This window comes from Boleophthalmus pectinirostris, unplaced genomic scaffold (assembly GCF_026225935.1).
Source record: "Boleophthalmus pectinirostris isolate CB_2022bp ecotype Guang Dong unplaced genomic scaffold, ASM2622593v1 HiC_scaffold_16, whole genome shotgun sequence".
NCBI lineage: Eukaryota > Metazoa > Chordata > Actinopteri > Gobiiformes > Gobiidae > Boleophthalmus > Boleophthalmus pectinirostris.
The window spans coordinates 18,429,477-18,446,523 of record NW_026571095.1 but is presented as its reverse complement, the minus strand read 5'-3'; the positions used below and the strand labels follow the sequence as shown (position 1 = coordinate 18,446,523).

Sequence of the window (17,047 nt, the reverse complement as noted above, 5' to 3'; positions counted from 1 at the left end):
TGTGCAATCTTATTAACGTGAAAGTGAGGACTTTGTCGGAAATACAAAAAAAAATCCCAAAAAGTGAATAGCCGAATGTTCCTTCAAAAAATTGCATTTTTTAAAATCATTTAATGAGCCAAAAATACTAAAACCTCTGTTGTTTCTACTGTTGATACTGCTGTTATAACTATCATGTATTTTTCTATTTGTAGTGCAACATTTTTATAAAAAGTGTGACTATAACTCTGACAACTATTGCCAAAGTAAAAACATTTCCAAAAAATGTTAATGTAAAAACTACCTGAGTAACCTCTCCATCAGCTGACACTAACTGCAGTGCTCGTGTTCATTGAATGAATGTGAGAGTAAATCTGCCAGTTCACATCATCAAAACTGGTGAATAGTTGACTAAGCTATTTGTCATGTTAGATTTTCAGACCAGATAGTGCAGTTAAACTCAGGTGCAGGGTACATGATAAACAGAAATGAAATGAACCATCCAATGCCATTGCAAGGAGATAAGTTTTAAATGCCATCTCCATTTAAAGGTGTAGCACATAGCTTTTCAGGTGGAAAGTCTGTCACCTTGTCTCAGTGATGTTATTGCTTTGCCTGGAATGTAAGACAGTGACAGCATCGTATTAACTTATCTATCTCCATACAAACACGTCAACAGGCTAACTTACAGGTCAGGTCTGTGGGAAGCTTTCTCACATTAATTTTAATATATTTTTAATAAGTAATTGAATGAATGCAAGATAGATACGTTTAATGAACTGTGTGACCATCATCATGTAGGCAGAACAGTAACATTTATATGAAGACAAAAATGTGGCACACTTTTAAATAAAATTAAATTAACTTAAGTTACAGCAATTGTAACTGCCTTAATGTGTTAATTTATAGCCACAAAGCTATACCAGATTAAGAAAAGTGCATAAACTGTGTAACTCACACAGTCTTCCTCTTGCACCAAATGAACTAGTTTCTGTAGTATCTCATCCAGCACCCTGAGGAGGCACAGAAAAACAGAAGAACATCCATCATGAGTGCCGTCTGTAGCCATCTGTAGTGCGTCTGCGTCCCAGTGCACTTCCACCTACCTGCCCTTGATGTTAAAGTTCTTCCCCAGCATCAGGTGCTTAAGGGATGGGTGATGGGAGAACGCAGGAACCACTGCCAACATGTCTGCATCCAAACCTGTGAGAGGAAATGAATTAGTATTTAAGAAAAAATAACACAACCTAAAGGTAATATGAGGGGATCAACCACATCTTTATGATTTTATATTTAAAAGATATACTAAACAACAAGTTAATATATCTTATTTTGGATGTTCCTTGTGGTAAGTATCTATCCTACTGGTCAAAGAAATTCAATTTTATTCTGATTTGGCAGACAGGTCTCAAATTGTGTCTGATCAGTGCATTAGCAATCTGACCTGTAACTTTGCCTGGTACTTCACCTACTTTTCTCCATGTATAGGTATAGGTTTAATGTTATATTGTGGAAGATTTAGGCAAAGCAATAACATCTCCATGTCTCCAAGCACGTGGCGGACCCTCCACCAGAAAAGTTACATAGCGTATTGTTAACAGATAATACAAGGCTGAGACAGAAAACAGCTGAGAATGCATTTCAGCTCAGTGTTATATAACCATAATAGTCGCTGTGTTGTTTGTTTTCTGTACAATTGTTCTGCCCAAACACAGCACAACCAATTAACCTTCCCTTCCAACACTCTCATCTTCAAAACGCTGAAGGATCGAGGACGCCTTGAGAAGAGACAGTTGCCATGGCAAAATCAACCACAAACCTCTTATACAAACAGAAATATGTGCTCATAAATAAGACATGCTTCAGATATTAATAAAGGGCATTAATCAAGAGGGAAATGGGTGGCCTGTGTTGGAAAGCAGGATAATTAAGCACTAAAAATTGTGCATAAATTTCAGAAGTTAAAAAAAAAGCAATTTGGTTTGTTTATTATAGGTTTACTGACCACAATAATACAACTCGCATATATTTATCTCTGTAATGTGAGTTTAATGAAGCTTTAACTGTGTGTATTTTATATACTCTAGGGTAATATAGGATATCAACAGATGCTGATGCTGAACATATTTTGTAAGATGTGAACAGCCTTACACCATATGCTAGAGACATGCTCTGTGAATGCTTAGTTGTTTAAAGTAATGAGTTTAGTTCAATATCATTTCAAATTAGATTACAGTCATTAAAATACCATGGAACACAAGTGCAACTGTTAAAGGCACTCTTGTGAATCTGTGTATCATTCATTCATTTGTTTTTCAAAATAAAACCAAAATAATTTTCTTCATTATTTGTCTTCAAAACCAAAATGAAAAAACTATTTGTTTTTCAGTTTTCGATTTTATGTTTAAATGAATAATGGAAAAACAGATAATGGCTGTTTACCGTTTCCGTGACTTAAACTGTGATGCCGGACTTTTGCGCCGCATACGGACTGAACGAGGACTAAAACAGGTCTAAACCAGGTCTAAACTAGGTCTACCAGGACTAAACCAGGACTAAACCAGGACTAAACCAGTCTCAGTCCCAATCTCAGTCCCGGTCTGTGGCCTGATCACCCAACAGCTCTGGACCCGTCCTGACACTCCTGGTTCAGTCTTGTTTTACTCCTGGTTCAGTCCTGGTTCAGTCTTGTCTTGGTTCAGTCCTGGTCCATTATCCATTTTTTCCATTATTCATTTAAACACAAAAGAATCAAAAACTGGCAAAAAATGAATTGTTATCCATTTTTTTCATTTTGGTTTTGAAGACAAATAATGAAGAAAATAGTTGTTTTTTCATTTTCTTATTTTTGGTTTTATTCTGAAAAATTAATGAACGAATGATACACGGATTGTTGTCATTTATAAGTACCAAATAATATGAGTTGATTAGTTGTACAAATAAACAATATATAAGAAAAAAAAACAAACAAACAAAATACAACCTGCTACTAAGAATGTTACAGGCATTGTGTAGTAGTTTATGGACTACTACGCAATACCTGCAAGCACAGGGACCTTTATTTTGTTATTGCTTTGACAACACCCAAAACTGACTCTACAATACATGACATTTTGACTGGTACAAAAACAGAACAATGCTACATACAGTCACAGCTGCAGGACAAACATGCGCAGCCCTGTCTCTCACCATTATCAGAAATGTCCAACGTCCCCACACAGGAGACTCGGGGAAACAGCTCCTGAATGACTGCCGCTCCGGCCGACCTCAGCTGCGAGAAGACAGAGAGAAGCAAAGCATGATGGGATACTGTAACCCCCGAGGACTAATCTTTGGAGACATGGCTGAATACATCCATAGACAGCATACCTCACAGCCGCTGATGTCCAGGTGTAAATCAGCGATATGAGGGTTATTGGACAGGCCCAAGAAGAGAGCCCTGCAGGCCAAAGGAGGCATTCACAGACACAAGCAGAAAGACACATGGAGGAAAGAATGTGAAAAGGGAGGGAATAAGGAAAACCAGTGGCAGTAATTATCAAAAGCAGCATCATGATGTGCAAAAGAGGATTAATCCAAAATAAACAAAATCTGATTCAAAATAAATAGGTGATACTGTTGCACATAAGTGCACATAAAGAGGAAGCAATAAGATGCAATAGATTCATATTAAATTCAAGCAAATATTAATGAGTATGAATTTAAAAGCAACACCATGTAACAAAATCTAAGTACAAGTAACTCTGAAATAAAGTAAAACTTCTCAGATTTTCTTCAAGTTGTGTATTCAGTAAGATTTTTGCTTTTACTTATATTTTCAACTAGAAAAATATATAATAATAAGTTCAGAATGCATTTACATATTTACTTTTGGTTTGAAAGGTTTGAAAGTTTGAAGCCTAAAAATCTCACAAATTTAAAAGCATATTCATGCAGCGTGATTATTTGTTGCACATGCACAAAGGGACCTGGCAGTTTCAGTCTGGACGCAAAGTGCTCGCCCGTTTAAAACTCAGTTGGTGGCTCTACATTGACCACACAGTTAAGAATCACACCAGGAGGAGGTAATGAGCAGAAGTGCTGTGTGGGGAGTCTGCTGCTGCAGCCATTTTGGACGAGGGCCATCGACATTGCACACAATCATCTCAATTGTTGGCACTTTGTTTTGTTTACTCACTTATTGGCTGTGATTTCGTAATGGACACAGATACAAAGCAACAGTGAGCCTTATGGGAGGCTACTGTTTAGACTGTTTATGTGAAGGCCAGGCTGCTGACCATATAAATACTGAATTAGCATTTAATAAAATATTATTCTTTGTAAATTGAAAAATTGCTCCTGTATAGTCTTCTTGAGTAATAATTGAATATGAAATGCAGTACTAGCAACAATATCTTATGCATCTAAATGTTGTGATTACTGGGATTACTGTTGTGATTAGTGCACTGTGTAACATTTCTGGTGGAGTGTATGCCACCGGCTGGTTGCCCAAAGCAATACTATCTTCATGGAAATAAGTAAATGACGGATCCTCCATCAGAAAAGTTACATAATGCACCTTTAAATAGCTTTCTCTTTTTTTTTTTCAATTCTAAGCCATGTGCAAGATTATGACAGTATTGGATAAAACTAAAGCTAAAACTAAAATATAGCGCCTGTGTCCTCAAGAGGAGGGTACAGTGGCTTATACGCATGGATTGTCATGAGCTTCTTTTATTCCAAATCTTCAGAGACAGTTTCAGTACAGTGAAGTTCCAGCTAAGTAATGTTCCAAATTATTATTATAGTCTGGACATATTAGAGTCACTAATTTATAAAAGAGATAATCGTCTAGACTACACCATCTTGGCCACACTGCATTATATAATATATACAATAATATATATAAATTATATAGCATATTTTTCATTTGATTTGTATCATTATCAGAAATATATTTAATAAAAATAATATATTAAAGACACTGTTCACCTAAAAAACATAATCTTTTTGTCTCTTACATTACTTTAGCACTTTCCTTGTCTCCTAGAATCTAATTATTTCCATATGAATTTATCAGGGCTAGGGTTGACACAAGAGTGTGATGCTTTATTGGTGGCAAAAATAAAAGTGCATTTTTTTTTTCTCTCTGAATCATATGACCCTTTGCCATTCAAACAGTTGAACTGTTACAGTTCCTCTATGTGTTTCACCATAATGACTGTATTCGTGACACATTGAAATACATACACAACAAGCACCATGACTCACCGCAGTGAATCAGGAGGGACTTTCATGGAGGCCAAACTGACGTGGGTCAGACTGAACGCCGAGCTGAAGAACTGACGGAAAGTTGGCAGAGAGTCTCTGGCTTTCCTGGCGCAAGACACAAAACAAAAATGGTGTTAAAAATGTGCAAAGATAACAAAGCTGGAGGTCGTCTGAGGCCGATATGAGTAAGGCAGATAATGAAGGGAGGTGGGAGGATGATGACAGACAGTGAAAAGATGACACACTTATCTACTGTGTCAGGAAGTTAGTGACAGGATAGAGAGAGAGAGAGAGAGAGAGAGAGAGAGAGAGAGAGAGAGAGAGAAAGAGAGAGGGGCAGGGGGTGCAGGAGAGACCCAACAGATGCTCAGCCAGTATTATTCTAAGCAGACACTGTGATAAGGTGAAGTTGGCATTAATTACTGCCACGAGTTTAAAGGTAATACTGACCAATTAGCCGACCATCTGCCCAAATGTCTGAGCCTGGCAACAGCACAGGCACAGCGACAGGGAGCAAAGCCTGTGTGTGTACAACAAGACTGCAACATTAAAGATCTATCTGCGGACAGCACGAAGAGCTCTGCATTTAGGAGCTGTCAAAAGAAGCCAGTGCGCCAGTGTAAGGACCACCTAACAAATAGATCACCACAGGGGGTGAAGAAAAGAGAGATGGAGACAGTATGACAAAGATAGAAAGTTGGGCAACAGGGCAGACAGAAGGGGGTCGAAAAGAAATGGTTTGTTTTTGAGAAATACAACCAGCTTTCTACAAGCATATGAGTTTTATCTCAGGGCAGAATCAACTCATGAAATTGGACTAGTACGTAGACAAGTCAATTGTCAAGTAAATTTTATTTGTAATTTAAGGGCTTAAGGAGATCACAAGCATTTACAGGTCTGTCATATACTTTGGACCTCTACTGTTCATAGAGATTTGTGGACCAAAAAATTATGATGAGAATTTAATTTGTGTGAGGGACTGGACACCAAAGTAATGCTTGTAATACTTTAATTCAGGGGTGTTTGCAAGTCCAGACTTTTTTCATCAAGAGCCACATATCAAAACAGAAGGGACAGAAGTGCTCAATACAGTGACTATTTGAAATATGTGCATTTTAAAATTGTATTCAAGCTTAGGTCCTCAAAAGTGCACACTAAAGATTTAATTTTGGCTTTATCAATGTAGATTTTCAAAAAACTTGCAGTATAAAGTACTGTTCGAGATAATTTGAAATTCACATGGAAGCTTGAGGACCAAGAAAAATTGGTCTGGGCTTGCATTTGGTCCTTGGGCCATAGTTTGGACATGCCTGCTTTGATGCTTTGTAAAGCTTTATTTTTAATTAGTAATGTACTGTGTTTGAGCTTGTTTCGTCCATTAATATGTTTTGCTCTTGATCCACACTTGTTGGTACATTAAATTATATATGATTCAATTTAACATTTGTTTATATATATGTGTATATATATATATATGTATATAATATATATATATATATATATATATATATATATATATATATATATATATATATATATATTTTTTTTTTTTTTTTTTTTACCATTTAATGTGTGTGTGAAGCATTTTGTACAGCTGGTGTTCTTGAAAATGTGCTATAGAAACAAACAACACATTGACATACAAGACAGAGTTTGATTGAATGTTGAATCAATATTACAGCATTTTTAAAAGTTTTATTATGCCAGAAGGCCAAAAGGCTCTACTTGTAACCCAAAGATAAACATCATCTGAAGTACACATGTCCAGGCTGTCCATTCACTGCAGTCCACAACTTTTTATGCAGCTGCCTCTAAATCCTCCCAGTTTTGAATCTGGCGCATGTGTCTGGCACAGCTGCTTAATTGTTATGAGAGCCATAATATGAGAGCCTGAAAGCATAACCAGCAATCACTGCACACTCTCATTTAATGCCCATTGAACCAGGCCTCATGTATAGCTGACACCAGGCTGCTGTCACACCTGACCCAACACCATTTGGATAATGGCTGGGTCATGATAACATTTTGAATCTGTCTGTCGGCCCAGTAATGTGACAGCAACAATTAACAATGGAGAATAGCCATATCAAACTCCATTTTCTGTGTCCAAACACCATTAGTTTATCAATTATGGAGACAGATTATGAGACTGAAATTTAACAAGAAAATCAGCCCATTTACACTTCAGCTCTATCTGGAGCTAAGCAAAGTACCAGTATCTTAAATCAGCATACACAGAAACACAGCTTAGTATAGTTAGAGCCAATAGCATAATAGTGTAACAACTGAATAAGTGCACCACAGGTTTTTAATTTCATACAGTGGAACATTCCAGACAAAGCAATAATATCTCCACAGACAAGAAGGTGCCGGACCCCATACCCGAAACAAGAAAACATAGAAATGTGTTAGTTTTAAAGGGTTAAGACAAAATATTCTCATATTGGAAGAAGTTGTTCCATATTAAAAATGAAATGATGTCTGGCCCCAGCCTGCTGCCTCTGCTCCAGTGATCACCTCCCTTGTGGGGAGCAATGGCGTTTTGGACTCACTTGTTATGATTAGCATGCAGCCTGTCAACATACACTGGATCCAGAAGGGCTTTTGTCGCATAAGCAGATCCAGTGTCAGTGTCTTTCAGTGAAAACACCCTCCAGAGAGCTGCCTCAGCAACTTGTTAGCCATGCACACATGTCTGTAACCCAACCTCCATCAAAGGTGTTACAAGTGTGGCTCTATTCGTCTCTGTCTCTTCTATATTCATAAGCAGTCAGGTGGCTCTTATCAGTGATGCTCAAGTTGGCTGCTTCATGTTTCACCACACATCTAAACTTTGTGACCAGTAGCGGTGACCCGGAGTGCATTTAATAACACACAAGCTGCAGGGGGCGGTGTGAACTTGGGACTTTGGAGAAGCAGAAAGATACAGAGAGAAAGTGGTAGCCAAGGGTATGGGAGCAGACAGAGGAGGAGGTTTAAGAAGTTGTAATGTAGTGGGAAGTGAGCCACGCGAGCTGTGAGAAATTAAGTGGTAAATAAACAAATAATCAGCCAGTAAAACAGCAGAAAGTCACAGACGCAAAAGTAAAAATATATACAGACATCTTAAACCTTTTTCTAAGATGTCTGTAAGACGATGGGGCTGTATGTATTTCCCAAAATATTGGCAGAGTTTATCAGACATTAGCTGCTCTAGAATAGATTATGTACACTGATCATGAAAATATATTTAATCAGACAACTTCTACCATGACTGTAACTTGAAGAGTATTATATTGGTGAATATGTTCAATAGAACTATGTTTTTCTGAGGTACAGGGGTGCCAAAAATATAGAAAATACTGTTTTAATAAAGAGATAAAGATTCATTTCTGGTGGTCAGTGATTAGCTTTGGTCATTATAATTGTCAGTTTGGAGTAGAATTCAGCTTGCTTAATATTTTTTCGGGGTCAAATTATAATGATTAAAAGTCTGTATTGTTTATGTTCCATAACTTGATTTTAAAGCTGATTTGTATTTGTACAAACAAAATCAAATAAAAAATTCCAGATCAACATGAGGGAAAAAAATCATATCTAGCCCCAGAGACTTGTTCTTGTCTGATGGATCATGCTGAACCACTAACTTTCACGTGAGGTAAATTAAACTGCAATCCTGCATAAAATAAGTATTCCAAGCTTAGCAAGTGAAAGGTCACAGAGAGGTCACGGAAGTAAAGTTACAAGATTGATTCAGCCTCCAGAATAACTATGAGAGGCTAAATATGTATGCCCAGGAGCCCAGGGATTAGAACAATCATTGTGTCTAAAATTAGGCTCATTTTTCACAAACTTATTTCAGTGTAATTCGGTAACGTGATACTGTGAGTGGGGAAGCTCCTGGGCTCTCGGGGGACAGGATGAGAGCTGCTCCTTCCTGCTGCTGTGGAGGTAAACAGCGGTGCACAAATAGACTCATGGGCCACATACATGAGTCAACACTAAATGAACTTGTTAACAAATGAAGACGCGTGTACATTAAAACACTCCTACGCTAACATGCTGCTAAGCTACACACTCAGGTCCAATAAGCAAGCATTTCATTATGTTTGGCATCTCTACAGCAATGTGGTAGAGTCACAAGGGGAAAAATTTAATGCGCTTGTGCAAAGGTTAAAAAGTTCATTAGAATGTAAAGCTTGTGGAAACTAAGCACCCACCTGTGAGAGAAGGAGTTCTTGGACAGGTTCAGGTAGGATAAGTCAGCACAGCAGCCACGCAGCAAAGCCCCAAACAGCTGTCAATAAGCCACAGGGAAAGAAACAAGCTAATTAATCATATCATCTAGATGTCAGTGTATATGGTTGCTTTGGGTCAAAATACTCTCAGACCAGCAGCAGTCTTTGGAAATAGACACATCAAAACTTGTAGCATTTGAGCCTTCTGCCAAGGCACTGGTTCTGCTTTATAACTGCTAAAATATTGTGGTCAGCCCTAGAACTAGACTAAACTCCAAGATTAGCTAGTTTAGGGGTAAATGCTCCACCTATTGAGCTTCAAAGATGGAGGCAACTAATATGTATCTACAAGAGATGCATAATAACAGGATTACATTCATACCATACTCCATACAACCCTTATATAGATAACCTTCTGTCATGTCAATCATTATTTCTCTTTCCACTGTTTTCTCCTTACAACCTCTTCTATATAGCTGAAAGATTTGTATTACTATAGTTCTATATTTTTAATCTTTACTTCTGCATATATGTTTATATAATTATGCCTTATTTGATACCAGACTCTTGTTATTTTTGTTGCTTATTTTGAATTTATTACCATTTATATTTTTGCTCTTTGTTCTTACAATACATTGTGAAATGTGAGCTACTGTGTCCAAATACTTTCCCTTGTGGATCAATAAAGTGTGTCTGTCTTTAAGTCTAAGTCTACAAGTGCATTTTATTAACTGCATTTTGTTTTCTGTCTTTGACCTCAATGAAATTCTGTCTTTAAATCACTGTAGCTTTAAGCATTTTCCCACATTATCCAAAGATTTAACACTATGCTGCATATTAAATTGATTGTGCTACTTTCCATCAGTTTGCAGGTAAAAAAAAATGTGCTCTGTCACCTCTGTCGCTGCTTTCTGCATCCACGGTGAAAAGTTCTGCAGTAAATCTCACTTTCATCTATTAAAGTGCATATGAAATGACGCTTTCATATTATAAAGATAGGGCTCACAGTGTGGCTAAAACGTTTAGGAATTAAAAAATTGAACATATTGACAGCTGTGAGCCAATTAATCTTGAAATAAAGATGATATATGTGTGTTTGTCTGACAGGGTGGAGCTCCTGCAAATATAATCTACATCAAAACCCAATTTCTCTCAAGACTTTTTTTAAATCATTTGAGATGAGGTTAAAGTGTAGGACAATTCTATTTTTCCAGAGGCAGTGTCATCAATCAAGCAAATTGACTAATCGACCATTGCTGCTACAGATTAAATACAGGAACTTATTAATAATTCAATTCAAGACATCAGCACTAAACGGACACTTTCTCCCCAGACAGTTCTTCTCTTAAGTATTTACAACAATTACGACAACAGGGGGCAATCTAAGTTTAAAGGATAACAATAAAAGTGTGGTCAAAAACTGAGAAGAAGACAAAAATAAATGGGTGAAATGACTTTCACTGATGCCCATTATAAAAACAAAAGCCATTCTCCATTTCAGCAACCTGAGTTTCACAAGGTGGTGGACTATTTCTTGCATGAGGAAGTCAGACAGCTTCTGTGAGTGTAATGGTTTGAGTCCAATATGAAAACCAAACAGTAACGAAGAATTGTAGGTGCCAGTTAATAGGAAAGAAATTATGAAGAAATAGCAGTACTAAATCAAGCGTATAGTTTAAAGGGAGCGGTGAGACAGTAAGAAATAGAGCTTAGCAACAACTTAAGCACTATACAATCTTGAATATTTATTCTCCTATGCGGAAATGCCTTGCGCTCAAAGCAACTGCAACCATACATTTCCTGAATTACCGACCATTACCTATAGCATTGGGTAAACTGTTTGATCCCTGCTACAGTAATGTATATAGCCAGTATATAAAGAGGCAAAACACTTCTCTCCTTGCCTTATGTATTGTATTAATAGGCTAGTTGCTGAAAAATAAATTTTAAAAATCATAATAATTTTGTGGAGTCTATATTTTATTTTATTTTTATTTTTTAAATGTCTTCATGATCTGGTACTTTCTTATTTATCTGAATTGCTTACTGTGCAAACTCCAGGCAGAACACTCAGGTCATCGGACCAGCTGCTTAAACCATCCAAAGGCCAGACTCAAAACTAAAGGAAACTATGGAACTAAACTATGGAACCCCCCCCCCGATACACATCAGAGCTGCCACTTCCCTGGAGAGTTTGAAATTGCTGCTGAAAACACACTTTTTAACACTGGCTTTAAATTTAAGCTTGGGCCCTATCTTGCCCTCGATCTTAGCACTAGTGCTAGCGTTACGGAGAGGGCGTGTCGAGGTCATGCTGTACTCCACTGCTGGAGGCTGGAGTGGGACGGTACAGGTACATATATATGGTGATGAGATCTGAACCAATCTGTGACCGCTGTAGCATTTAAAAATCACTGCTGGTGTGGGTAATGTCTGCAATCTTTGCTTCAATACCAGGAGGCAAAGAGAGTGTGGGGAAAAATTATACATGGGTACAATAAAATAGCAAAAGGTTACCTGTTAACTCAAGGTTAACAGGTTAACAAAAGGTGGAACAGAGCATTTTGAGCTTTGGAGACGTAGACAGACTAACAATAAAGAGTTACTTAAAGATGCATGAATTAAACACAACACAACTCCAAGTACTTTTGATTGTGAGGCGGTAACAGCATTATAACATTGCTTAAAGCTCACATGAGTCGGTTTTGTGTAATATACCTTTATACTTTATGGACCTTTAACAACAAAGTCTCACCACTAACTGTACCCAAACAATTAAATTAAATTTGTTGTATTTACCATTAACCAGATCTAAACAATGCAAATGGTAACAGCAAACAGTTTAAAACCTAAAACCTAGATTACAGTACTCTGCCAAAACTCAGCCTCATCACTCTGTTAAAGAGACAGGCTAAAAATAGACCCGCAACAAACACAAAGATAAAGTGTCAAAGATGTGAACAAAAGGCTGCATCAAAGGCTCTATTCCTGCCATGTTCAAAATCTATTATTTATAATAGAGATACATTCTATTACAGGGTATTCTGCAGGCTTTTCAATGGCTTTAAGTACTGGGTGCCACATAGAGGGAAAGAAACTGCCAGTAGGTACTGTAGTACATTTAAAAGAGGCAGTTTTGTCACTATACCAAAACACGATTTCCATACCAAGGAAAAGTCTCGATACTGGATACAAATTTTGATATGAAGCACACATTTTTTACATAAGGGATTTTATCACAGATTGGTAGTTTCTTGAATATTATTGTGATATTGTTCTAGTTTTGATGGATTAAACTAACTTTGCTTTGCTATGAAGGGCCTGCTGGTGCCATGATTCTATCAGTCTACCACCACCAAACTGTCCTGTATCTTTCAGTGTCTAATGTCTATATTATTCCAATCTACTATATTTTAAAACGCATTTATTCAAGTAAAGAATAACAAAACGATAGGGAAACCAGTGATAGTAGTAATGCAGTCAATGTAATATTCCAAATTTATGCAAATTAAAAATCTTTGCAGTTATTATTTGTCTACCTGAGTAATTGCATATTTCATAACTTTCTATCTCTCTCTCTCAACAAGGTCAGGCAACAATCAAATAAAGCCAAGTACAAACCGAGTCCACGGTGCAGTCTGTTCCCGACAGATCCAAATGAACCAAGCAGTTAGGCTGAGCCAGGAACAAGTACAGATTCTGAAATAAAAGTCAATATTAGACATGGTGCAAAACAACAACAGCACAAAACAAATCAAAAAGAACTTTCTGCAAGAAGCTGTAGAGGCAGAAAAGTAGAGAAATGTAGGTGGCACAATGTGGGACCACCACCATAACACAAAGGTTCAAATATATGCTTGAAGTCATGTTTCTTTCATTTTATACCTTATATGCTCATACTAACTGAAAGTATAGCTACAAAACATATATATTTTCCTAACCGTGGCATCATCTCCAGACAGTACACCAGGGTTTTTGCTCAAATCCAGATGAAGGAGTGAATTGGAGTAGTCATCACTGGAGCACAATGCCTGAGACAAGGAAACCACTCCTAAAAACAAGAAGACACACATTTAGTATTGCTGTCTCAAGTAGTTTAGCAGCCTGGAGTCAATTAATCCTTATTTTTCAGAGGGCCAGTCTGATGCTCCTGATGCGACTTCCCGGTGAGTCATGAATAAAAACAACACAATGCTAGCCCACTATGAGGCAAAGCATAATTGAGCAGGGACTGGAGAGCTCCATAGGCAGCTGGTAGAAAAGCGCTTTTGGAAGGAGGCAGCCAGCAACCTTTATTTCTCTGTATCACTATCCGAGTCTCCCCTGAAAGCCCAAACAAAAGAAACTCATTCGCTCAAATTAGATCACTACGCAATTACACCCACAGGCTCGATGGAACCCCTCATTAAAATCCTCACCCCAAACTCTGACGCATTGCTCTAGTTTAGAATTAAATATAGACTCAATAGCAAAATAGGACCAGGCCACCAATCATGAAAAAGTTTACGATAGCTGTTAGTTGTTGGAATATGTGTTAGCAGTTGGAATTGGAGTGAATCTTGGCCTTTTTTTTTATTACATTACATTATTTTATTACATTTACCAAAGTACTGTTTTAAAGTTATATATTAATGTGTCTCTTAGCAAAGTATGTCTTAAAGGGTCTGTGAGGCCATGGCAGGAATATACTGTAAATTAGCAGTCTCCAACCTTTTTCCTCCTGTGAGCTACTTTTTTATAAAAACAAAAACGCCAGAGAGCTACTAATTTTAGTAGTCGCCAGAATTTTATAAATATAAGAGCCATGGTAACCCGAAAATGAGGTACAGTTAGATGTTTATAAAAACGTAACCCATTATCCAGTTATCAGTGCACAAAATTAGGCATCAAAATTATACATTTACAAAGGAAATAAGCATTTAATCTGTCAAATTTGACTTAACCGTCTTGATGTCATCCTTCGCCTTGCTTCAGGTCTCAGCTCACACTGACCTGACTGACATTGCTGTGGTAGGTATAATATTTTTAAAGCTCACAGGAGTTCAGACACAATGAAAACATCTGTCATCTTTTTTTTCTATGTAACGATTTATGTTGATATAACTTTTTAGATTTTAAGTTGATCTATTTGAAATATGTTATTTATAATTCTTTTGTGAGTGTTCCATATGTGACTCCTTGAAAACAGGCGTGAGTCTGCCACAAAGAGTACACTCACTTGCGAGGCTTCCTTTGCACTACCATATTAATAATGTTTAATAATGTTTGACATGGGCAATATGGACTGTAAAGAAAATGCTTATAGAACTGTTTTTCTTCCTATGCATTTGACTTTGAAGGATTTAATAATGTTTACCTTCTTTGAGCTCAGACAGACTAAAAGCTATTCACCCACCCACATACTGCATGTGATACTGCACAAATGAGCAAGGTTTTAACATTGTTGTAAAGGGCCCTGGATAGAAAAAAAACAAAAAACTATAAGGATTCTTTGTATTTTTGTGATTCATCTGTCAACAGAATTTACTAATTAGTGGAAAATGTGATGCTTCATATTACTATTGATTTGAGGTCATCTGCAGCAGTGTCTGGAGAGAAGCAGCCAGAGTGTGCCAGTCTGAGGCGGGCTAAGCTCTTCATCCCTAATTTGTGGTGATTAGGCGAGAAATGGGGGAATGAGGGAACGCTGCATCTAATCCCTCTTCTATCTACCCATCTATCTATCACTCAGTCAGTCAGTCATCATGGGCCCTGTGTGTGTGATTGAGTGTCATATGTATCCATGCCTGTTGCCTTTTTAATTATATGGCTCATTTTAGGATGTCACACATGTAGGTGGTTCAGAGGCTCAAGGAACAGCGGAGGAAGAGACAGTTATAAATATGTAACAAAAATGTGCCCGTGATGTCATAGCAACACCTACTCCACAAGGTCGCCCTCTCTACTCCTCTCTACCAACCTGGCAGTCCAGCAGATTGGATTCACAGATGCCCACTCACAGTGTAGCAGGGTTGTGTTACTGTGTACTGCTAGGCAAAAGATTATGGCCACAAATTCAGCATAGCACCTGGTCTTGGTATTTGGTCCATTCAAGACAGAGAGACCCCCCAACAAACAATACTGCAGCTCAGATAGTTCCTGCTGGGTATGCTGGTGTATCAAAAAATATTACCACAATAACAGTTAACTATAATGCTCTGAGGCTAACAAGACATAAAAGCAGCACATCCTACTAAAGGTGATTTTTATTTAAATAGAAACACATACATAAAAACTATTAAAGAGAGCATATTTTTTCTTTATTATTAACAGTATAATATTTGTTTGGTTGGTTGCAGAACAGAATCATAGATTTGAGTGGGATGATGGGAACCAAAACTAGGACACAGCACTAATGCTCAGGATTTATATAGAAAGATCTACTACTGATTATGACCAGAGTTTATCGGCTTGATAGAGCAGAAAGAACACTGTTGAATGTGTAAAACTGCATGTGGTGCAATGAAGAGATACAGAGTGTGAAAAGCAAAATAACTATAATACTATAATACTATACTATAATAACTATAATACTAAATAATTAATTTTAAATGGTAAATGGTAAAACCAGGTAAATCATCACAATCCCTATACCAAAATGTATATATATTAAAAAAAAAAAAAAAAAAAACACACTTAAAGTCATGAAAAGATTTCCAAAAACTAGTAAGGATATAAACATTTACAAATATTACCCAAAGTCTGACAGTTTAGGAAAAATAACCAAGACACTCTATAACACCATGACAAGTTTTATATATAATTAAAGTGAGAAGAGTAATTGCATATATACTGTCATAATAATACACAACCACAAGGAGCCGCTAGTGGACACATACCTTTAGATGAGAGAGAGGTTTTGGACAGGTTGAGCAGACGCAGCCCCTTGTTGAGGCGACACACTTGTTGAATGAGGTTGGACACACCTAAAGAGTACACACACAGATTGAGTATAACATGTGACAGATACACACAGTCTCTATAACATCTAAAACACATTGCTTTACCAGCTCTGACCCTGCATCTTTACATACACACTCCTACAAGGAAGACATCCACAAATAGTACAGAACACACCAGAAAACACCAAAGTCTAATTCACAATCTAACACTCCCTCACATGAAGCAACAGGCAAGGAACCCCATATACACCACCATATGTCAAACACATTATGCAACACCCGATTCAGGCTACAGCAATCTCAGTACAGACATTGCTGCCATGTGGATAATAAATAAACTGGCAAACTTAGTAACTATTTTCTCAACCTTATGGATCATATTTAAACTCACTGCCTTTGAAAGTAAAAATGTTCCAAATGTTCTTATTCAAGAAATGACCAATGAGTATATGTCCATTTTTGCTTCAATTAAATTAATCTATTTGTACAGTCTTGTCTGAATGTGGCCTTTTCTATAGAAAATACATTTTGGAGCTGTAGCCCATTCAAAGACCTAAACGGGGAGAATTATGATGCTGTTTTTGGAGGAGAACCTCTGAAATTTTTCTTGTATCTTAACCAGCAGACGACTAGTCTCAGCAGGCTGCATGTGGCCTGGTC

At 37.2% G+C, this 17,047-nt stretch overlaps 1 protein-coding gene across 1 annotated transcript in view; it reads right to left on the bottom strand.

Moving 5' to 3' along the window:
• LOC110170369 (capping protein, Arp2/3 and myosin-I linker protein 3-like) overlaps positions 1 to 17,047 on the bottom strand; it is a 68,869-nt gene that overhangs the window by 23,283 nt on the left and 28,539 nt on the right. The window contains exons 12-20 of the mRNA XM_055151956.1: positions 16,325 to 16,411; positions 13,388 to 13,497; positions 13,068 to 13,145; positions 9,429 to 9,505; positions 5,230 to 5,334; positions 3,349 to 3,418; positions 3,169 to 3,250; positions 1,086 to 1,182; positions 938 to 992 (exon numbers count right to left, since the gene is read on the bottom strand). Of these exons, the coding sequence (XP_055007931.1) occupies positions 938 to 992; positions 1,086 to 1,182; positions 3,169 to 3,250; positions 3,349 to 3,418; positions 5,230 to 5,334; positions 9,429 to 9,505; positions 13,068 to 13,145; positions 13,388 to 13,497; positions 16,325 to 16,411 (761 nt within the window). The remainder of the gene's footprint in view (positions 1 to 937; positions 993 to 1,085; positions 1,183 to 3,168; positions 3,251 to 3,348; positions 3,419 to 5,229; positions 5,335 to 9,428; positions 9,506 to 13,067; positions 13,146 to 13,387; positions 13,498 to 16,324; positions 16,412 to 17,047) is intronic.